Here is a 24,306-nt window from a genome sequence, read left to right as displayed (position 1 = left end):
TGGGAGTACTTATTACCTATGTTTTTAGCATAATTTATCTAATTGTAAGTTTACATTAAGTCAATTTTTAGTAATTCAGTTCAGTTCAGTTCAGTCGCTCAGTCGTGTCTGACTCTTTGCGAGAATTGCAGCACGCCAGGCCTCCCTGTCCATCACCAACTCCTGGAGTTCACTCTAACTCACGTCCAATGAATTGGTGATGCCATCCAGCCATCTCATCCTCTGTCCTCCCCTTCTCCTCCTGCCCCCAATCCCTCCCAGCATCAGAGTCTTTTCCAGTGAGTCAACTCTTTGCATGAGTGGCCAAAGTATCAGCTTGGAGTTTCAGCTTCAGCATCAGTCCTTCCAAAGAAATCCCAGGGCTGATCTCCTTTAGAATCGACTGGTTGGATCTCCTTGCAGTCCAAGGGACTCTCAAGAGTCTTCTCCAACACCACAGTTCAAAAGCATCAATTTTTCGGTGCTCAGCTTTCTTCACAGTCTAACTCTCATATCCATACATGACCACTAGAAAAACCATAGCCTTGACTGGACGGGCCTTTGTTGGCAAAGTAATGTCTCTGCTTTTGAATATGCTATCTAGTTTGGTCATAACTTTCCTTCCAAGGAGTAAGCGTCTTTTAATTTCATGGCTGCAGTCACCATCTGCAGTGATTTTGGAGCCCAGAAAAATAAAGTCTGACACTGTTTCCACTGTTTCCCCATCTATTTGCCATGAAGTGATGGGACCGGATGCCATGATCTTCGTTTTCTGAATGTTGAGCTTTAAGCCAACTTTTTCACTCTTCTCTTTCACTTTCATCAAGAGGCTTTTTAGTTCCTCTTCACTTTCTGCCATAAGGGTGGTGTCATCTGCATATCTGAGGTTATTGATATTTCTCCCAGCAATATTGATTCCAGCTTGTGCTTCTTCCAGCCCAACGTTTCTCATGATGTACTCTGCATAGAAGTTAAATAAGCAGGGTGACAATATACAGCCTTGACATACTCCTTTTCCTATTTGGAACCAGTCTGTTGTTCCATGTCCAGTTCTAACTGTTGCTTCCTGACCTGCATATAGGTTTCTCAAGAGGCAGGTCAGGTGGTCTGGTATTCCCATCTCTTTCAGAATTTTCCACAGTTTATTGTGGTCCACACAGTCAAAGGCTTTGGCATAGTCAAGAAAGCAGAAATAGATGTTTTTCTGGAACTCTCTTGTTTTTTTGATGATCCAGCAGATGTTGGCACTTTGATCTCTGGTTCCTCTGCCTTTTCTAAAATCAGCTTGAACATCTGGAAGTTCATGGTTCATGTATTGCTGAAGCCTCGCTTGGAGAATTTTGAGCATTACTTTGCTAGTGTGTGAGATGAGTGCAATTGTGCAGTAGTTTGAGCATTCTTTGGGATTGGAATGAAAACTGACCTTTGAGTTTTCCAAATTTGCTGGCATATTGAGTGCAGCACTTCACAGCATCATCTTTCGGGATTTGAAATAGCTCAACTGGAATTCCATCACCTCCACTAGCTTTGTTCGTAGTGATGCTTTCTAAGGCCCACTTGACTTTGCTTCACATTATTATTTTAGTAATAGCCATGTTTAAAAACCAGTTCACAAAATCCCTGAAAAATTAGCAAGCAGCTCCAGCACACCACCAGGCATGAAGATTAAATCAGAAGACAAAAGGAAGCAGACAAAGAAATCTTGCCATACCAGAATGACTATATTATTGTGTTTCTAGATGTAATACAGGAACATTAAAAGAAGACGAAAAATGAAAGTGGGAAATAGACATCCTGGTGCTTACAGTTGTAAAGCACCACAGGAACTTCTCTACACTGTACTGCAGGTGGGAAGGCATGTGCATTAATAAAGAATCCAGAGGAAGAAAGTGAAGAGAAATACTCAAACAGGTGGCTGTGCTAGAATGGGATGAAGAAATAGAAGGAAAGGAAGAAAAGCATGCAGCCAGTGAAAAACAGAGCAACCTGAGAGATTTAATGTGGCCTTTCTGTAATTTGGAATAAATTTTTGTATTTTGGGGTCTTAGACAACATAAAAGCTCTTCCAGTGAGAAACAAAATTTAGAAATTTAAGTTGATTCACTTGCTTTATAGACCTGCTGACTCCCAGGGGAGATTGAGAGGAGAAAACGTCTTCAAAATCAAATTTAAGGAGCTGGGAAGTAATCACTTTCTTCTTCCACAACAATCTTCCGCTCTGAAAATAGGTGACCATTTGAAAAGGATTAGGATGCACCCCCTGCCCCCCACCCACCAAGGATGCCACTTTGGCACAAGGATTATTTTGAGCTGAAGGCTATTGAGAATCAACAGCTACAAGGAAGTTCTCTGCCCTCCCCTTACCTGCCTGAAAGCAAGCTATACATTGCCCTTTAGGATTGTGTGCCCCCAGTCTACTGGGAAGAGAAGAGCTTTCTTATCATCAGAGACTGGGAGTCAGCACTGTGATGAGTTTACGTAAACAGGCTTTACTAAAATAACCCTGTCTTCCATTTGTTGTTGGTAGTGGTCAGTCGCTAAGTTGTGTCCAACTCTTTGCGATTCCATGGACTGCAGCAAGTCAGGGTTCCCTGTCCTCCACTATCTCCTGGAGTTCGCTCAAGTTCATGTCCATTGAGTCAATGGTGCTCTCTAACCATCTTATCCTCTGCTGCTGCTCTTTTTGCCTTCAGTCTTTTCCAGCATCTTCCATTAGTTCTTCTATAAAGTTCCTAGTCACTTCTCCATAATTTATCTTCCTTTGAACTCCCCTTTCCTTTGTTAAAAATGGTATATAAGTCCCCAAGTCTAGCCACTTTAACTCTTTTTTCCTGTGCACATAAAAAACCCAGTAAATTTAGGGACTTCCCTAGTGGTCCAGTGGTTAAGACTGTATACTCCCAACTCAGGGAGCATGGGTTTCATCTCTGGTCAGGGAATGAAGAGCCTACATGCCATGCAGCAGGGCCAAAAACTCCTCAAAATGAATACATTTATATCTTTTTCCTCTCCTATTACCCTGTCTTTTGTCAGTTAAATTCACAGACCCCATTCACTAAACAAACCTAACAGGGTAACAAAAAGTTTTCCTACTCTACACATTAATGGTAACTCAGGGTCTTTCAAAGTTTGTCTAAAAGCTTAGCTGTGCTTGGGCACAATCATAGGAACTGAGCCTACTATTAATGGCCTGTGTATCCAGTTGCCTTTAATGGAGATAAAATAGCCATTAGGATCTTTTCCAATTCCTTGGGTATTCGATGAAAATTTTGCAATTAGTGTAGCAGGAGCTTTTGGCTTTGAAGTCCCTGAAGCCATAAGTTTGACTTTAAGCAGCTGTTTACTTTCTGAGGTGGTAGATTAGATGATTTATGTCTGTTTCTTATGACCCCTTGAAATCTTTATTGTTTTTAGAATCATTTGAAAGTGAGTTTATTGTTTCCTCCCAAATGGTTTATTTTTCTCCAACACATCACACACACACACATACACAAGAGAAAAGTTAAAAACTCAAAAAGAAGGAAACTCTGAGAACACATGTTTTAAAAAATCAAGGAGTGCTTAAATTTATTAAATGGCATTTTAGCCCATAGAGAACTTTTTGATTCAAGAAGGTAAAGTTAGTGGACAGCAAACACAAATGAACCATAAAGGTCCACATTATGCCTTAACTAAGATGGGAAATTATTTATCAATATCTCTGTATTAACAAATATTAAATACCTAATCAGAGGAAAATACTCATTATAATCTAAATAGATTTATCATGAATAAGCACTAGTGGATAATATAAGAAAAATTACTATTAATTTCACAAAATGCACAGGTTAATTAGTTACTTAAAAGGGCATTCCTTTGAACATTTTGGAAGAAAAAGGCCTTTTGAAGGAAAGATAATGAATGTTCCATGTAAGTTATGCATAGAGCCAAGCAATTATATGCCTGCTGCTGCTGCTTAGTCACTTCAGTCGTATCCAACTCTGTGCGACCCTCTGGACTCTAGCCTGCCAGGCTCCTCTGTCCGTGGAATTCTCCAAGCGAGAATACTGGAGGGGGTTGCCATGCCCTCCTGCAGGGGGTCTTCCAGCCTGCCCTCCTCCAGGCAGACTACAGTCCTTGTGGTTGCCAAGAGTCAGACACAATCGGGTGGTCTAGTGCTGACTGTGAGGGTGTGGCCCCATGATGGGATTAGTGCCCTTATAAGAAGAGACACCAGAGAGGCTTTCTCTCTCTCTCCCTCTCTCTTTCTTTTTCTCCTTCCCTCTTTCTTTTCCTCTCCTTCTCTTCATGTGTAGACCAGGTCAGGATGGTGGCAGCTGCCTACAAGCTAAGAGAAAGAGACTCCGAGGGAAACCTACCTTTATGGCACATTGATCTTAGATTTCTTGGCTTCCAGAAGTGAAAAAATAAAATTCGGTTGCTTACATCAGCTAGTCTGTGGTATTTTGTTTTGGTAACCTGAGCTGATGAAGACACGCAGACATTTGACAGTACAGATGCAAGGGTTTGTACTTAAGTCTGCCTATTCTTTATACCCCTTTAAGTATCGAATCTGTTTGCTCACCTCCATTACACGTGTAGGATAAACGGGAAAACAAGTTGACACTAGCGCCCACCAGCTGTGGAACATGATGTTTCTCATGAACTCATTCTGCAGGTGAGTTATTGCTTGCTAAGAAAGAACTGTCATGAAGGGGGGAATCTCCCCCACCCTGTACCCCACTTTTGTTCTTGCTGCTAGACTGGTAATAAAATGGACACAGGCCAGATTAAGAGGAGAAAAAATTTTTTTTAATTTGTGCAGAAAGAGGTCTCATAGAAATGGGACGAAAGGAAGTGGCCAAAGTGGGCAGCTTTTATACTTTTTAGACAAAACCTATAAATTTGTGAGGAATTGACAGGACAAAGAAATTGAGGCTTGGGATGCTCAGTTAGCAAAGGATCTAAACAGAGTTTGGACTTAAGGTAGAAAACTGAAGAAGTAATGTATTTGTAATACAGGCCTCTCAGCCCTCACTCCCTGTCTCTGACTATTAGGGGTGTCCTTCTACTTCCAGATGTGGGGTGAGGGTCAGGGGGAACCTTTCACAGGAGAGATTTAATTCCTGTTTCAGGGAGGCAGAGAATGTCTCCCATAGTACCCTCCTTATGTTGACCATTTCTTAAATAACTTTAATTCAAAATAAGCAATAGCCACTGAGGCCCATGTTGGTGACCTATCCTGGGCCCCATCAAAACCAATGAGTAAAAAGTAAATTTAGGAAGATAACTGAAGTACTGTAATGCATTTCTCAACTAATCTTCAGACACTGGTAACTTTGCAGCACTTTATGCATGACAATCACAAAAAAATACATTAAATAGAGATCATTTGATAGGGCTTAGCAGTCCGAATATTTTTAAAGCCATAAGATGTGAATTTCATATAAGTGTGACCATTATATGAAACAATGGGAAGAGTGGGTTTGGTGCTTGAGTTACATATCTGGTCTGTGATGTAATTCATGCCTAACATGAAATAGCCAACTTTTCAGTAGGATTTTTGACACTAATTCCCATCTCAGCAAACAGCTACAGAGACCTGAGAGAAAATTCAGTTTTACCCTGATAGTGTGTATGTCTTAAATGCACACAACAGAGGCAATGGGTTGCTACCCAATCTCCTTTCACTGCCAGCCCTTGGTACCTGTCTTTCCTTCTTAACATAACCTTTGTTTTGTTCAGTATGTCCCACGCATACAAAGCTGTGGGCTCTCAGAGAAGCGTTCCCCACTTAGCCACACACCCCAGGGTGAGTTGCAATTAGTCCATGCAATCACTGTGGTCTCATTTGCTTTGCTGTTAATCGGTTTGCCAGTAAATGGGTCTGTGAGCCAATTCTGGCCATGGCACAGGAAGACACAAATCGAGCTAAGGATTCAAATGCCAATCCTGTTCAGATGCCATGCTTTCCCATATCAGCAGTAGCTTGGGTTTTGACCGTCAATCAAACTCATACAGTAGACTTTATTCTACTACTTCATTTTTTTTTTAACTTTACAGAGAGATGAAGAGAGGAGTATTGAGTGCACAGCACCTTCATGCCATCCACAAGTTGAGGGGCTACCAACACACACAGCCTCTTGGCCCCTGTAACCTACCCGGGTCACATATAGGAAGTTCCAGGTGCATGGATGGATTCATTTGATTGGCTTCTCACCAGTTTCTCTCTGGATGCCAGCTTAGAGCTCTCCCTCTGCAGGCACAATTCCACAGACCGGGGATTTCACAGAAAACAGGCAGATAGCTTCCAGCACAAAGCTTTCCTCTCTAGCTTAACATGACAGTTGCCAAGGAAACAGCGTTGTAAGAAGGAAGATCCCAGGTAGGTCTAAATCTCTGTGGAGCTCCAGGCCTGATGTTAATTCGTACTCATAGGCAATTGGCTGGGAGCTTCAAGGAAATGCTTCCAGGCTCTTAAGAAGGGACAAAGAAGAAGATCGTCTTATTCCTCCTCACGTTTTTGTGTCTGAAATTGATGCGTAGAACTACATTTTCCTGGTTCATTGAATTTCCCAGCTCCACTCTAAGATATCCATTTTCACGACTTCTCCACTTTCTTCAAACCTCTTTTCCCAGTTCTTACTTCTAACTGATATATTGCTTTCCTACTTAATGGAGAAAATAAAAGCAGTTAGAGGAGAACTTCCACACACGCCCACCACCGCCACATACCAAAAGGTCTCCATATCCTCCACCTCCCCTCTTGTTACTGAGAATATAGTGTCTTCCTTCACTCTAAGGCCACCCTCCACTTGTGCTTTAGCTCCTGACCCCACTCATCTCTTCAAAGACTTTAGCAACTGTAAACCTTTCTCTTCTCTAGTTGGTTATTCCCATCTGCATACAGTTGTTAGTATTTCCTATCTGGAAAATCTTTTACACTGGACCCCACTCCTAGTCCAACTGTGGACTATTTCTCTACTCCCCATTAGAGCAAAACATCTCTATGTCTGTTATCTCCAATTCTTCTAGTGTTATTTTTCATAATTATTTGTAACTCAAGTTGCCTTAAATATTATTGCCTGAACTCAATAATTTTTTTCATTAAATACTGTAGTTACTATGACTCAAGGTTATTAAGTTGTGAGAAAGAGTGCTTCAGTATGCCAAATAGATCAATGAATAGTAGTGTATTGGATTAATTTTAGAATAGGACCAAACAAATTAAAGAAATGCTCATATCCAAACTTGAACAAGGAAGTTACTTCTTTGAATCGCACAGTCATGTCCAACTCTTTGTGACCCCATGGACTGTAGCTGCCACGTTCCTCTGTCCAGGAAATTAGTCAGGCAAGAATACTGGAGAGGGTTGCCATTCCCTTCTTCAGGGCATCTTCCCGACCCAGGGGTTGAACTCGGGTCTCCTACATTACAGGCTGATTCGTTACCGTCTGAGCCACCAGGGAAGCCTTTGAATCTTATATCCACATATTTTTTCATAACCGATTTACTGCCTTGGCCTAATATGGAAGTATTTGAGAGATTATGATTGACAGCAAAGTATAGTATTATCTTAGCAACCCAATTATATGCTTTGTCATTTTTTTGAGCACAAGATGCTTTTTAATCATTTATCAATAAGAAAAATGTTAATTATACAAGATTAGAAAATTTAAGTTATTTGACATGTCATATATGAACTCTGTGTGCATTCTTAGTTGCTTCAGTCATGTCCAACTCTTTGTGATCCTTTAGACTATAGTCCACCAGATTTCTCTGTCCATGGGATTCTCCAGGCAAGAACACTGGGATGGGTTGCCATGTACTCCTCCAGGGGATCTTCCTGACTGAGGGATTGAAGCTGTGTCTCCTGTCTCTCTTGCACTGCAGATTCTTTACTCGCTGAGCAATCAGGGAAGCCCATGTATTAGCTGAGGTAGTTTAAAATGAGCTTCAAAATTCTATTATCTTTATCATGTATTTATTAAATATCTTTATGAGATATCTTTGGGAGAAGGCAATGGCAACCCACTCCAGTACTCTTGCCTGGAAAATCCCATGGACAGAGGAGCCTGGTAGGTTGCAGTCCATGGGGTCGCTAAGAGTCGGACACAACTGAGCGACTTCACTTTCACTTTTCACTTTCATGCATTGGAGAAGGGAATGGCAACCCACTCCAGTGTTCTTGCCTGGAGAATCCCAGGGACGGAGGAGCCTGGTGGGCTGCCGTCTATGGGGTCGCACAGAGTTGGACACGACTGAAGAGACTTAGCAGCAGGATGAGATATCTTATCAGCTGCTTTAATCCATGAGTGATATCAGTTAGGTCATATGTTTATAGTATTTCTTTAAAGATTATTTGGCCGTGCTGCATAGCGTGTGAGATCTTAGTTCCCTGACCAGGGATAGGACTGATGCCCCCTGCATTTGGAAGCATAGAGTCTTGATTACTGGACTTCCAGGGAAGTCTTATAATTTTTCTTAAATAAAAAACAAACTTGAAATTTCATGTTTTCCCTTGTGAGAGTATATTGAATTGTGGCAATAACCTGGTGAAGTCAATGACAGTGTTAGTCGCTCAGTTATGTCTGACTCTTTGCAACCCCATGGCCTATAGCCCACCAGGCTCCTCTGTCCTTGGAAATCTCCAGGCAAGAATACTGGAGTGGGTAGCCATTCCCTCTCTGGTGGTTCAGAAGAAAAGAATTCACCTGCAGTGCAGGAGATCCGGGTTTGATCCTTGGATTGGAAAGATCCCCTGGAGAAAGTGAAGTCAGTAGAGCAAAACAATTCTTCCCATTTTTTTTAAAGAGATGGCTAAAATAAAGTGCTTATGATAAAAACCAGGATATGATAAATATCCAAAAAGGCTGCAGAAATGCAGGGGAACCACACACAAATCTAAATTTAAGCAGGTATAAAAGATCTTATCTTTTGGAGTCCAAAGAACAACTACACAAGTACAGAACAGCTGAACCACAGCACTGATGGAAAACAGGCAGGGCAATGAGCCTGCAGTTACATTTTGTCTGCGGTTGTATTTCAAAACTCCACCAAAATCTTAGATTGAGTTGAAAACAGAATGTTTTGTGCTTGGCCTACATTAGCTGAGCATTGTACTGGCCTTGCTTTACAAGGAATAAGCAGCTGTCCCACAAAGAGTACTCAGAACATGGAGGTGATTGTTTGTTCCACTCAATTTGGGCGCTACATACATAGACACGGCTTCTCCCAGGAACCTCTAAAGGACACCTGAAGGAGCGGAGAAGATTTCTTGGAGTGCAGCCTCAGCAATACATGGTTGCTGTTTAAGTCTGCATGACCCTAAAGACTCAAGCTATGATCAATGAACAGGGCCACCGGAAAACAGATTTCATCTCAATACATACGGCAGAAATTTGGAATGGTAAAAGGCACCAAAATTAGAAAGGAGACTTGAGAAAGGAAAGGGATCCAGTACTATGTACCATACAACATGGATGAGCTCTTTATTGCTGCATCATAAATTATCTCAAAACTCAGTGTCTTAAAACAGCACACACTTATCGCCTATGGTCTGCAGGTCAGGCTTTGGGCCATGACTTTGCTGAGCCTTTTCCTACAGGGTCTGTCAGAAGGCTGCAATCAGGTGGCAGCCAGAGATGGGGTCATCTCAAGATTCAGCAGGGGCAAGAATTGCTTCCAAGTTCACTTTGTGTTTGTTGGGCAGGACCAAGTTCTTTCTGGGCTGTTGGTTGGAGGCTGCCCTCAGTTTCTTGCGAGGGGTGCCTTCTTCATCAGAGCAAATGCTTGGGAAAAGACTTCTCAGGTGGTGCTAGTGATAAAGAACCTGCCTGCCAACACAGGAGACATAAGAGACATGGATACGATCCCTGGATCGGGAAGATGTCCTGGAGAGGGGCATGGCAGCCCACTCCAGTATTCTTGCCTGGAGAATCCCTGGATGGAGGAGCCTGGCGGGCTGTGGTCCACAGGGTAGCAAAGAGTCAGACACAACTGAAGTGACTTAGCACAGCACACACACACACAGGGTACCCTCAAAATGGAAGAAAATAGACAGAAACAAGAACTTTCTAGTGACTGAAACCAAAGTTAGAGGTAGATATTAAGGATAACTGAAATTTCTTGTTTGTGCAATAGGAAAAAAGGATGGCACCAGTCCACCTGAAATGAGCATACAAGAGGATCAGGCTTAGGGAGGGAAGGAACATAAATTTGGTTTTTAACATGTTGTATCTGAGATGGCTTTGTGATACCACTTGGAGACAATTAAGTGGACATTAGCTCTGAGAACAGAATTGGCCTGAAGATAAAAATTTGTGACAATATGTCTGGATGATGGTTGATAGCTTTACACTGTTATACTTATTACCGACCACTGTTACAGTTACTCTGACTTGTTTAATCATCCATTTGCAGGGATCCCAGCCTGGAATAAGGGGAGGTTAAGAGATCAGTTAGTTCAGTTGCTCAGTCGTGTCCGACTCTTTGCAACCACATGAACTGCAGCATGCCAGGCTTCCCTGTCCATCACCAGCTCCTGAAGCTTGCTCAAACTTATGTCCATCGAGTCGGTAATGCCATCCAACCATTTCATCCTCTGTCGTCCCCTTCTCCTGCCTTCAATCTCTCCCAGCATCAGGATCTTTTCCAGTGAGTCAGTTGTTCGCATCAGGTGGCCAAAGTATTGGAGTTTCAGCTTCAGCATGTCCTAACAATGAATATTCAGGACTGATTTCCTAGGATGGACTGGCTGGATCTCCTTGCGGTCCAAGGGACTCTCAAGAGTCTTCTACAACATCACAGTTCAAAAGCATCAATTCTTCAGTGCTCAGCTTTCTTTATAGTCCAACTCTCACATTCATACATGACCACTGGAAAAACCATAGCTTTGACTAGATGGATCTTTGTCAGCAAAGCCTCTGCTTTTTAACATGCTGTCTAGGTTGGTCATAGCTTTTATTCCAAGGAGCAAGTGTCTTTTAATTTCACCATCTGCAGTGATTTTAGAGCCCAAGAAAATAGTTTTTCACTGTTTCCATTGTTTCCCCATCTATTTGCCATGAAGTGATGGGACCGGATACTGTGATATTAATTTTCTGAATGTTAAGTTTTTTTTTCTTTTAATTTTATTTTTAAACTTTACAAAATTGTACTAGTTATGCCAAATATCATAATGAATCCGCCACAGGTATACATGTGTTCCCCATCCTGAACCCTCCTCCCTCCTCCCTCCCCATACCATCCCTCTGGGTCGTTCCAGTGCACTAGACCCAAGCATCCAGTATCGTGCATCGAACCTGGACTGGCAACTCGTTTCATACATGATATTTTACATGTTTCAATGCCATTCTCCCAAATCTTCCCACCCTCTCCCTCTCCCACATAGTCCATAAGACTGTTCTCTACATCAGTGTCTCTTTTGCTGTCTTGTACACAGGGTTATTGTTACCATCTTTCTAAATTCCATATATATGCGTTAGTATACTGTATTGGTGTTTTTCTTTCTGGCTTACTTCACTCTGTATAATAGGCTCCATGAATGTTAAGTTTTAAGGCCACAGGACTGGAAGAGGTCAGTTTTCATTCCAATCCCAAAGAAAGGCAATGCCAAAGAATGTTCAAACTATCGCACAGTTGTACTCATCTCACCCCCATGTGGCTCAGCTGGTAAAGAATTCGCCAGCAATGCGGGAGACCTGGGTTCGATCCCTGGGTTGGGAAGATCCCCTGGAGAAGGGAAAGGCTACCCACTCCAATATTCTGGCCTGGAAAATTTCATGGACTGTAAAGTCCAGGGGGTCACAAAGAGTTGGACACCACTGAGCGACTTTTACTTCCACATGCTAGCAAAGTGATGCTCAAAATTCTCCAAGCCAGGCTTCAACAGTACATGAACCGTGAACTTCCATATGTTCAAGCTGGATTTAGAAAAGGCAGAGGAACTAGAGATCAAATTGCCAATATCCACTGGATCATTGAAAAAGCAAGAGTTCCAGAAAAAACATCTACATATGCTTTATTGACTACACCAAAGCCTTTGACTATGTAGATCACAACAAACTGTGGAAAATTCTTAAAGAGAAGGGAATACCAGACCATCTGACCTGGCTCCTGAGAAATCTGTATGCAGGTCAAGAAGCAACAGTTAGAACAGAACATGGAACAACAGACTGGTTCCAAATCGGGAAAGGAGCACGTCAAGGCTGTATACTGTCACCTGCTTATTTAACTTATATGCAGAGTACATCATGCAAAATGCCGGACTGGAGGAAGCACAAGCTGGAATCAAGATTTCTGGGAGAAATATCAGTAACCTCATATATGCAGATGACACCACCCTTACGGCAGAAAGCAAAGAACTAAAGATGACCCTCTTGATGAAAGGGAGAGGAGAGTGGAAAAAGTAGGCTTAAAATTCAACATTCAGAAGTTAAGAGATACTTGCTATTAAATTTATTACCTCCTTCCAACTGCACTCATCATGTCCCCCACCCTCAACACCTTGTTTTGAAGAGTTAAGTTTCAATAAAATAAAAGCATGCAGCATCCCATGATCTCCACATCCTGGTATTCATGCCTCTGTGTAATTCCTTCTCAAGAGTGGGCAGGATCTGACTTGCTTCTAGCCAATAGACTATGGCAAGCTGGTGGATGCCACTCCTGTGATATATTTTATATAAGACTCAAGTCTGCTGTGGCTAGACCTTCCCATTGCTGTCTTGATGAAGTCAGCAAGCATGTTGAGGGAGCCCATGAGGCAAGAAACTATGGGTGACCACTAGTTACTGAGAACAGGCTTCAGTCAACTGCCGGCAAGAAACCGAAGCCCTAGTTCTACGACTGTAAGGACATGAATTCTACCAACAACTGAATGAACTTTGGAAACCGATTCTCCTCTAGTTGAGCCTGCAGATGAGAATACAGCCTTGCTGCCACCTTGACTGCAGCTTTGGGACAAAAGCAGAGGATCTAGTTAAGCTGTGCCCTGACTGGTGACCCAGTGACTGTGGAGATAGTGTTAAGTCACTAAATTTGTGGTAATGTGTAATGCAGGATAGAAACGAGGTAATATTTAGGCTTTTATTCAGCTCAAACTACTTTTAAACATGCTAACCATTTTTGTTGCATAACACTTGCCTGCTTTTTGTTTCACAGGCTTTATTTATGCAATCTCATTTTGGATCTAGAACACAAGGGTGAAAAAAGGATCAGAAAGCCTACATCATGTCCACTGCACCAACTAATTTACATCTCACCTTTTCCCTGACATTTATTATTATTTCAGGGTATTAGCAACATGAAACCATAGAGAGGTGAGAGAGCTTGTTAAGAGTCACAAAATGGTGAGCTTTACCTCTATTGATATCTCACTAGATTCAATACATTTAAATAAACCTAGAATTAAAAGCCAGAGCTAAAAAAAGACTAGCAGAGCAATTAATGGAACTCCTGTTTACATTCTCATAGGTAGGATAATGTAATTACGAAGTGGTCTCATGTTTTTGTAATAAGCAAAATCAAAGGTAATATATAATTGTAGCAAGGTTGCTGTGTAAAACTTTTTCAAACTAAGACTAGTCACAACCGTTTAGAGTGAATGTGGAAAAACTTACGTCAAGACAAAAAAATGAGTTAATCCAAAGGAAGGGAAACCACATTTAAGATACGTATGTGTCATACCTCAATGTTTTCCCCTCTGCAAACAGTTATTTTCATTCTGAAAGGTTATAGAAAACCCTAAAGCTTCTGAGTTGTAGACATAGAAGAACTGCAAGAATAATTTTAGAGTTTCTGGAAGGGAAAGTCACTAATCCACAAAAGGGACAATTTGATAAAGTAACCTGCATTAAAATGAAACTTTTCAAAGGATATTATTTTCTTTAGATATATATCTTCTATTTGGTTAGAAGGGCAGATTCTTAACAAAGAAAACAGTTTGATTAGGTTCACTAGTAAAGAACTAGTCTATATTGATGATGTCTTTCATTAAAGCTGTTGGAAAAGGCTTTTTTCATTTTTCAGAATTGCAGTAAGAAACCAGTTTGAAGGTCATAGCTTGCTGTTTTCCCCTTAATTCCAAGGCTCAAATTTGCTCTGGATAAGATGATTTCATTGTTCATTTAATATATCTTAAGATCCTTCCCCAGGACTCAAGGCTGAGCCATCCAAAGGTTTAGTTCTTGGCTGTCTTCTCTCTATACTCACTCTCTGTAAGAACTCTTAATGGGTGGGCTTAAATTCCATCTATATACTATTTTTTTCCAGCCCTAATTAGCTCCAAACAGCCTACCAGACATCTATTTGCAGAAATATATCTATTTGGGTTTCAGATTTAGCAAGCCTAACACACAACTTTAGATCCCACACCAAACCTGCTCCTCCCACCTTCCCCGAGTTATTCTTGTCTTGCTCCTCTACTCCCCAGACATGTGCAATTCACCAACCAGTCTTCTTGGGTCTACCTGCAAAATGTATCCCAAATTCCACCATTTTAGACCCTACCACCCCTACAGTGTAGTCTGAACTGTATCTGTTTTTGCTTAGATAAGGCCAATAGCCTCCCACCTAGTCCCCTGGCTTTCTCTCTTAACCTCTTCCCCAAAGACAATTCTTGACATAGTGGAGAAAGTAATTTATGAATACAAACCAGATCTAGTCACTTCTCTAGCTTCCCATCAGAGTAAAATACAAACTCCTTTCTAGAAGCTACAAAGCATTTGATACTTAGTATGTGTTTACTGTTGTTTACGCTGCTAGATATATGGGGAAGTTAAATGGGGAAGGGACTTTGTCTCATTTATAAACTCAGTAAATATTCATTGAATGAATGCATTTTGCTCTAACAGTAAAGGTTTTTGTTCTGATCAGCATTATGAGGCCTCTACCTCACTGCAACAAAACTTTCAAGAACAGGTTTGATTTTTTATCAGCATAAGTTCAAAGTAACTAAGTTGGTGATAGATAGGGAGGCCTGGCGTGCTGTAGTCCAGCACTCTTTGCTGGGGTTGCAAAGAGTCGGACGTGACTGAGCAACTGAACTGAACTTACACATTTAAAATGTGAGCTGTTATTTTGATATACGGCAAAACCAATACAATATTGTAAAGTTAAAAAATAAAATTAAAAAAAAATAAAATGTGAGCTGTTACTTAACCTCCGGTAGTAATCTTGGATGATTATTCTTTTCTGACATGCCAGAGACATGCAACTGTACTTGAATAAAACTTAAAATAAGGAAAAGTATGTTTTGTGCTTTATGACTGCTCCACTGTTGTAGTTTCCAATACATGGGAATAGCCACCCTCCACCCCCACCTTTATCTTTCTTTTTTGGCTGTGCCACACAGCATGTGGGATCTTAGTTCCCTGACCAGGGATTGAACCTGCACCCCCTGCATTTGCAGTGTGGAGTCTTAACCACTGAACCTCCAGGGAAGTCCAGAAATAGCCTTTAATGTGAAGGCTGACAGAGGAAAGAACATGTTCAAAAGCAAAGTGAAGGATGAAAAAGGTTATGTGCCATGATAGCTAATATATTGGTACAGTTCTAAAATATTCTTGAAGGAAGCGAAATTAGAGAGTGGTAGAGCACTGAGGGTCTTATCCTCCTGGCTAAGGACTCCAAACAGTAGGCAACTGTAGTCTCTTTGGCTCCTGTTTTCATTTCAAGAAGCTTCAGTTCAGTTCAGTCGCTCAGTTGTGTCCAACTCTGAGACCCCATGAATTGCAGCACACCAGGCCTCCCTGTCCATCACCAACTCCCGGAGTTCACCCAAACCCACGTCCATTGAGTCGGTGATGCCATCCAACCATCTCATCCTGTCGTCCGCTTCTCCTCCTGCCCTCAATCTTTCCCAGCATCAGAGTCTTTTCAAATGAGTCAGCTCTTCGAATCAGGTGGCCAAAGTATTGGAGTCTCAGCTTCAACATCAGTCCTTCCAATGAACACCCAGGGCTGATCTCCTTTAAGATGGACTGGTTGGATTTCCTTGCAGTCCAAGGGACTCTCAAGAGTCTTCTCCAACACTACAGTTCAAAAGCATCAAATCTTCGGCACTCAGCTTTCTTTATAGTCCAACTCTCACATCCATACATGACCACTGGAAAAACCATAGCCTTGACTAGATGGCCTACTGTGGTGAATACTGAGGATGGCCTGGAGAGGCAATGACCAATTGCAGATGGAGACTGAGTTAGGAGGCTTCAGAAGCAATTCAGGTAAAAACAAACAAACAAGACCCCCAAACTATGGCTATGTTAGGAAGGTGTCCTTTGGGCTCCAGGCTGGACTGTGCAGCTTCGAGGGCTTCTTGCATCTTCTCTACTCCAAGCCAGCCTGAGTGACTGAATTCTAGCAAACTATCACTGATTTTGCAGCTATTTCTTTCTCAAGACCTTTGGTATTGTTATTCTTGGAAGTCTTCTTCCTTCTCCTGACCCACTTTTCTTTATTCTTATAATATTGGCCTGAAGAGGTCACCACATGGTGTCAACTTTAAAACATCACAGTGTGAGCTGGTCTGGTAATAATCACATGGTCCTCTGATGGCTGATGCCATCTCCAGAGGTGTGGCAGTGTGGGAGGGGGCGGGATGTGGTGTGTATTCATGGGCGCTCTGTAACACACAACCATCTCCCTTTTCAATACTTCCCTTAAACGTCTGTGCCCCTTAGTGGATTCCTCAAATTATTACTGAAACCGGGAGGTAGATGAAATATATTATGCCCCAACTCTCTTGCTGTCTTGCCTTTAAATAAGCCTGTGGTCATTGTTCAGTCACTAAGCTGTGTCTGATTCTTTGTGGCCCCATGGAGTGCAGCACACCAGGCTGCCCTGTCCCTCACCATCTCCAAGAGTTCACCCAAGTTCATGTCCCTTGAAATGGTGATGCCATCCAACCATCCTCTTCTCCTTTTGCCTTCAATCTTTCCCAGCATCAGGGTCTTTTCCAATAAGCTGGCTGTTCACCTCAGGTGGTCAACGTATTGGAGCTAGTTTAAGTAAAAATCATTGTGAAGAAAGAACTCCATTGCTCAGTTTACAAACATCCAAACCCTACTTCATCTGTTTTTGTTCCAATTAAGTCCCCTCCAATCTTATGGAATCCCAAATGTTAGATTTAAATGATAAGACTGCTGTTATCACCCAGTTATAGCAAAGTCCTCTTAGTAAGAGAAGGACGCTTCTCACCGCTTCTCCCTGCCTCATCCTTTACAAAGAACAAAATACTACTCTCAAAATCTCAAAAAGGGAACCAAGACCAGGGTTTAAGTGAACATAATATCTATTTTTATTACGAAAACATTAAATTTTGACACATTGCTTCATTGCTTTTTTAAAAATCTATGATCTGACTTAAACCTATTCAGCAAAAATGCCAATAAATTATATAAACCATAGTTTGAGTCTTTTTTAAAACTAGGGACATAATACGTTTTATAATAATCAAATAATAATACTAAATCTGAGTTGTATGAGCTGTTAATTTGTAATGTGTTTTAATGTTTAGCTAAAAATAAAATCAAAACCAAACACATGCTAATACACTGTTGGAAAAGTTTCTCAGAAACCTCCTCCTCTTCACTGCGTGTCTGCAGCCTTCTTCACTGAGGTACAGAACACCGCCGTGTCAAGTGTCAAGGCACTCACGCTCAACTGTCTTGTCCTGCTCACATTAGGAGTCATACTGGGTGAAGGGCTGATGATGTATTACCCCCAGACCATGCTATCTTGCCTTTAAGTAAATCCATTTCTTCAAAAGGAAATCATTAGCTAGGAACTCCAATACTTAATTTAGAAACAGTGATTCCAACATACATTAAATCAAATGTGTTAGTACTTAAAAGTCACCAATTCTGAAAAGTAAAAATAGCAGACAAATACAGAACTCCATAAACAACCATGAACAAGGCAAACAGAACTGCCACCGCATGCCTGAAAAAAACGGTGTATTTTTGGTGTCTGTAGTTCTTTGCAAATTATATTTTGGGACAGTTCGGTTCAATAAAAGATGTATATTCTACATAAAGTTAGAGTAACAGGATTATCAAATGGGTGGCATCATTTAAAAAATACATCAATAGTCGTATTAGTGAATGTTTTCCACTTGGTTTCTAAATCTTTATTTTCTGTGGAGGCAAACCAAAGCACTGTCTTAAGACTCCATCTTCAAAGTTACAATATAGTCTTTATCATTCCTAGAGATTTTAAAGCTAGATATGACCCTGCTCCTTGCCATCATCTTCATCTTCCTCATCTTCATCATCTTGGTCTCCGGATTCAAGTTCATCCTCTTCTTCAACCTAAAGGGAAAATACTCATTTAACATTATGAAGATCTGGTCACATCACATTCAACACAAAATGGTATCTACTCCAAGGATAAATTCTTTACTCTAGTAATTATAGTAGATTATGGCCATCTGATTTCCTTGATTTAATATTCAAGGTTTCCTGTTATTTTTAATATGAGACAAGATACACAGGTTCACTTGCTGCCAGATGGCTACAACTCTACACATAAACCTGAACCAACACAGCCAAATGGGGATGGTACATTCAGATGGTGAGTGTCTCTGTTACCACAGGAACAAATAAATCAAGTCACCTTCCAGGCTCAGATTCCGAAAGAGAAGAGTTAACAAAAGCTGGAAACTGCATCTAATCTGTGTCTTAAGTCAATTCACATACCTACAAATCTATGCCGGTAGTGCTGATATACAAGCATACCAACATTCCCATGACACAGGACAATGTTTAAAAACACATCATAAAGAAACACATATAAACCATTTTTGGAAACATCGCAATCTTACTGGATGACCAAGTTCCTTGAGTTTATTCTTTAATGAAAATATTTTCTGGTCTTGATCGGCCAACAGCACCAAGAGATCATCTTGTTCTTTTTTAGAATCTGTAATGTCCACCTCGAGCTTGTTTTTCTCATTTTGTAAGATGGCAATGGTACTGTTAGATGAATCCAGCTGCTCTTTAATAGCAGTTCTTTCCTCAGACAGAGCTTTAATTTCATTCTAAGAAAAGAAAGGTGAAAATCAATCAAAAATTAGTATTCACTCTCCTATGGTTTTAACAAATATATTCTTTCTATGACAGATCTCTGTACTCATGCAATCTGAAGAGTTTGGGGGTTAGGTGTTGGGGGGACAGGAGATTTTAAAATATACACACACACAAAGTCATCTAGTAACATGAGAATTTATGTTAGGCTATACATCAAAGATGATTGCTGTGAAAATCAGAGTTCGACAACAAAAAAATAGTTTTAATTACCCTACTCCTCAAAAAATCCTACTATTTCAGATAATCAGGGGAATAAGTAAAGACATTAACATCTTACAGAAACCTGGTTAGCACCAGAATTAGGACTCAAATTAAAAAAAAAAAAATTTTATCCCAACTTGACACATACAATTAAATGGGAAAGAAAGATAGCTTCAAGTAAAATCCACAGCTTAAATATAAAATAATTTGACCACAATCCAAAAGGCAGAATCACTTATTATCTTCCTCTTGCCATGTTTTAATTCCTACCTTTCTATTTTTATTACTGTTACCTCATTCTTTACTTCATCCTATCTGTTTTGATTTTTCTGTCACACAATAGGCTGGCAGGATTTAAGGTATCTGTGTTCTTTAGCTTATGGCTTGTGTATTAGCCAAAGCTATACTCCTTGTTTCTTACTGTGATTAGAGATTGATAAGAAAACTTAACTCTTTTTTACTTTGACTAAACATGTGCTTTTACTTTCAAGTACGCTCATATACAATCTTATTTTACATATTTGATACCATTATTTGAAACAGCATTTAAAAATATTCATTTGTGCCACCTTTAGTCATCAAAATAGGAATGGACTTATTGTGAGGTAAGATTATGTCCCATTAACTTTCTTCATAAATCCAAGAATTTGAGAAATTAAATGAAATAAAATCAAATTCCCTGGGGTTCATTTCACATAGTATACAATGAATAAAAAGTTTCACCAAACCAACCTTTAACTCTTTAGTTTCTTGTAATAATGCTGACAGTCTTCCTTCTACATCAGTAGCTTTTGTAGCTATTACAGTTTCACTCTCTCCTGGTACAGGAGCTGATTTTGCCTGAAAGTAAAAATTGGAAAAAAAAAAAAAGTTTCTTTAAAGTTATAATCAATATGAAATTGTAATGATGATTTTTCTTGCTATTTTGAAATTTTATTTCCAGTAACAGAAAAATCTAATTCTCTCAGTATTTACTCTCCCTAAACAGATGAGTTGCCCTTACAGTGGAGCAGGAGGCTGGGTCAGGAGGGATGTGGTATAAGCACTCATCAGAGTATAAGGAAGGTTGGTTTAAGCAGCCTCAAGGCCAGGTCAGGCAAGTTATTAATGACGCAGCTCTAATGTAGCTACGGCATAGCATTTAATACGTAGAGAACACTTGTCAGTCTTTTCCTCATAAAATTCCTATAAGTTAAGACTATACTATCATTTCAGAGAGACAGATGCGGAAATTGAGTTGAATGCCATTAACTGGGAAAATGCAAGTATTTTCTTAAGAAGTAATCCTAAATCAAAAATTTTCAGTCCTTCCCTTATCTGTTTTCTTCCAAAATACTGGGAAGTGGGGGTGCTGATCTCACAAATACCAAATACCTTAAAATGAGGAAAGGGCTTTGGAACTGGAAGAGGCAAAAGAATTTTGAGGTTCATGTTAGACAAAGTCTCAACTGCCTTGAAGACACTGTTGGTAGAAATATGAACATTAAAGGCAATACCAGTAAGGGCTCATAAAGAAAGACGCAGGCTGTAGAGAAAGGTTCTATGGTCTCAGAGAAAACACATGGCATCATGAACAGAATGCTGGTAGAAGTATGGATGTTAAAAGTTTTGGTGAGGTCTCAGATAGACGAGGAGGCTTCCCAGATGGCTCAGTGGTAAATAATCCACCTGCCAATACAGGAGACCCAGGTTAGATCCTTGGGTTGGGAAGTTCCCCTGGAGGAGGAAATGGCAACCCACTCCAGTATTCTTGCCTGGAAAATCTCATGGACAGGGTCACGTGGCAGGCTGTAGTCCATGGGGTCGCGTAGAGCTGGACACAACTCAAGTGACTGAGCACGCGTGCACAGAAATAGAGACGAGGAACATGTTATTGGAAAGTGGAGAAAAGGTGATCCTTGTTATAATGTGGCAAAGAACTTGGCTGACTTATGTTCTAGTGTTGTGGAAAGCAGAACTTGTGAGTGATGAACTATTCTAGCTGAGGAAATTTCTAAGCAAAGCATTAAAGGTGTGACCTGGTTTCTCCTTGCTGCTTACAGTAAAATGTGAGAGGATAAAGATGGATTGAAAAAGGAACTGTTAAGCAAAAGGGAGTCAGAACTTGATGATTTAGAAAATTCCCAGCCTATCCCTACTGCAGTCAACGACAAAGCATGTCCCAGTGAAACACCAAGTGTGTGGCTGCACAACCGTTTGTGAAGAGATTACTCATGTAGCACACGGACCCAATCAACCATCTCTGCAGAAGCTGGAATAGAGATGTGGTTCCCCAGGAGGGATCCAGGAGAACCTTCCTCCTTGTTGGCTTGGAACCCTGGGAATTGCATGGGTCACCAATAAGGTTTTTGATAATTTTATACCAGCAGAAAACCTGCCAGCTTAGACTGAAAGATGGGGTGAAATATAAAAGACCAACAGGGACTTCCCTGGTGATCCAGTGGCTAAGCGTCTGCCCTCCCATTGCGGGGGTTCAATGGGGTTCAATGCCTGGTCAGAGAACTAGCGCCCACACACTGCAACTAAGACCTAGGGCAGCCAAATAAACAAATAAAATGCCAACAAAATGGGCCATAACTAACTGATAAAACTGACCTGGCAAGTCTGACTATGATACACTGTTTGCATGGCCAAGAAGCCTATGTATCTGAAACTCTGGCTAATGAATAACCTGAATGGAAGGTGCTGACAAATTTGCTTCTTTTCCATAGTGGCTGAGAAATAACCTCCTGACCTTGTATATACTACCTTTCAGAACAAACAAACAAAAAAACAATAACTTACAAATGCTTCAGTTTTCTGTAACAGCTCCTGTTTTTCGGTCTGTAGTTTGGTAATCTCCACAGACTGTGAGTTTAACTGGGACTTTAAAGTTGCCAGTTCCTAAGGGACAAAAATAGTTGGGTTGTGACATTAAACAGTATTAATTTCATTAAGGAAATGTCTATTTACAGGAAGAAATTATTTTCTTCCTTGGCTCTTCTAAAATCATCACTTCCAAATTTTAAAATTTAAGTGAAAGAAGTACTCTTGAACTTTGGGTTCAAGATGGAAAATTAAATGTGTACACTAAACATGTTCACCTCTGCTTCCTTGCAAGATCCAGTGTAAAAAATCACAAAGGGAAGACAGAAGGAGGAAAGGAAGAAAAGGTGGGAAGAAGGGAGGGAGGAAGGTGAGGAAGAAGGAGGGAGAGAGGGACTGAGAGAGGACAGGCAGGAGGGAGAAACCCACAGGGACAGAGAATAAGAGAAGAGAAAATAGCACTAAACTGTGGAATTTCCGGAAGCAAATGACAGTGGTAACCAACCGGCACACCTGAGCAAGCTGAAACAGAAGCTGACCTTTTAGAAAGTCACGCTGCTGCCTGATTCATAATGCAGAACTACCAAAAGGCCTGGGAACTGGTACCACCAGATGTTTTGGAACTGTGAGTAAAACTGGGGTCAAAAACAGTAGGGTTGGAACTTCCCTGGTGGTAGAGTGGTTAAGAATCTGTCTTGCAATGCAGGGGACATGGGTTTGATCCCTGGCCCAGGAACTAAGATCCAACATTCCACAGAGCAACGAAGTCCACACGCCTCACCTAAGACCCGATTCAGCCAAATCATTAAAAACAACGACAATAACAAAAACCCAGCAGGGTTGGCTGAAAGTCTGCTTAGAAATACAGCACTGAATCCCTGTCCTAACTCATGCCTCAGGTAACGTCTCCTTTTCTTTGTGTGAAGACTAGAGGTATATTATTTGGAATGGGCAAAATAAGATGGTTTTAGACTCGAGGGCCACCAAACACTGATGAAAGCAGTAGTACTGTAGTGAAAGTGGTGGCATTAACTGAAAGCTTATGTACTAAGGTTGACCTTTCCAAACTTCTTGCTCACTCCCCTCAAAACAAGTCCAGGAAAATGAAGCAATACTAACAGGGGCTCTCCACCAAGGGCAATCTTCCCCCACGGTATCGGGCAGTGTCTGGAGACACGAGGATGCTGTCATGTAAAAAGTTTTTTATTCTCTTAATATTTTCTATCATGAACATACATGTCTTCTCTGACTGCTTTGTTTCTTCGGTTATCAAAGTAAGTTATGTAAAAATTACAGACCATTTGGTCTTCTTTCTATACTCTATTTTACTATATATTATAAAAAAACCCAAAACTGTTATTTAAAATATATCTTTGGGAAATATGAAAAGTAAATTTTTACTTGGGATTTATAGACTAAGAGTATATACTAATAACTTAATTTCATTTTAATATAGTTTTAGATTTCATAAAATCAAAACAGCATATTAACTCTTCCTCATAAGAACAAAACATTATGGCCACATTATTGGAGAGTTATAAATCATTATTGACAAATTATTATTATTTTTTAAAATGTTTCATTGTAGAATCCACTCTAGGGTACAGAGACATTACCAAAATAAGACATTTTGCTACTCTCTGTCCAGGCATTCCCATCTGATCAGGCACGTCAGAGGGTGAGGACCAGCAGACTACTGGAGAAGGAAGTCAGTCCTAGGTTGGCCAAGCTATTAATTTCTTTTTTTAGTATTACTTTTTTTTCTTAAAAAAAGAAACATATTCCTTTTATAGAAAATGAAGGAAGGAGAGGGGGATAGAAGGAAGAAAAGGCACATTTGCTTTTCTAGACAACATAAATTACTACAGCAGAAAAAGTTGTTTTGCTTTATTTTTAGCTAGAGTCATCTAACTGAAATATATACAAGTTTACTTTCTGTTTTTCCCTTTTCCAATTCTAATAACCAACATTCTTCTGGATAGAACGATTTAAATGCCCAATACATTTAACCAAGCAATTACCAAGAAAATTAAGCACAAGATTTTGTATCTTCATATTTGCAGCTTATAAATATATTTAAAGTTTCCTTAATTGCTTACTGACAATCTACAAACAATCTGGGTAAGATGCTGAGATCTATTAAAAAGAACACCATTGAAAAATAAATACACCATAAAAAGCAAAATACCATTACTGTACAATTAAAACGGCTTCTATATTTTCAAATGGCTGTTTTCACTTGATAGAGAAGTGAAGA

General features: G+C 40.4%; 1 protein-coding gene across 2 annotated transcripts in view; it reads right to left on the bottom strand.

Annotated features, from left to right (window-relative positions):
- Positions 1-17,239: 17,239 nt before the first annotated feature.
- Positions 17,240-24,306, bottom strand: part of USO1 (USO1 vesicle transport factor) — a 79,729-nt gene continuing 72,662 nt past the window's right edge. For both annotated transcript variants that reach the window (XM_055588814.1, XM_055588815.1), the window contains 4 exons: positions 22,029-22,127; positions 19,977-20,084; positions 18,779-18,994; positions 17,240-18,266 (listed from right to left, as the gene is read on the bottom strand). In XM_055588814.1, the coding sequence (XP_055444789.1) occupies positions 18,177-18,266; positions 18,779-18,994; positions 19,977-20,084; positions 22,029-22,127 (513 nt within the window). In that variant the 3' untranslated portion in view covers positions 17,240-18,176. The remainder of the gene's footprint in view (positions 18,267-18,778; positions 18,995-19,976; positions 20,085-22,028; positions 22,128-24,306) is intronic.

Source organism: Bubalus kerabau, chromosome 7 (assembly GCF_029407905.1).
Source record: "Bubalus kerabau isolate K-KA32 ecotype Philippines breed swamp buffalo chromosome 7, PCC_UOA_SB_1v2, whole genome shotgun sequence".
In the NCBI taxonomy this organism is placed as follows: domain Eukaryota; kingdom Metazoa; phylum Chordata; class Mammalia; order Artiodactyla; family Bovidae; genus Bubalus; species Bubalus kerabau.
Note: the sequence above shows the minus strand (reverse complement) of the source record. Positions and strands in the feature narration are given on the sequence as shown.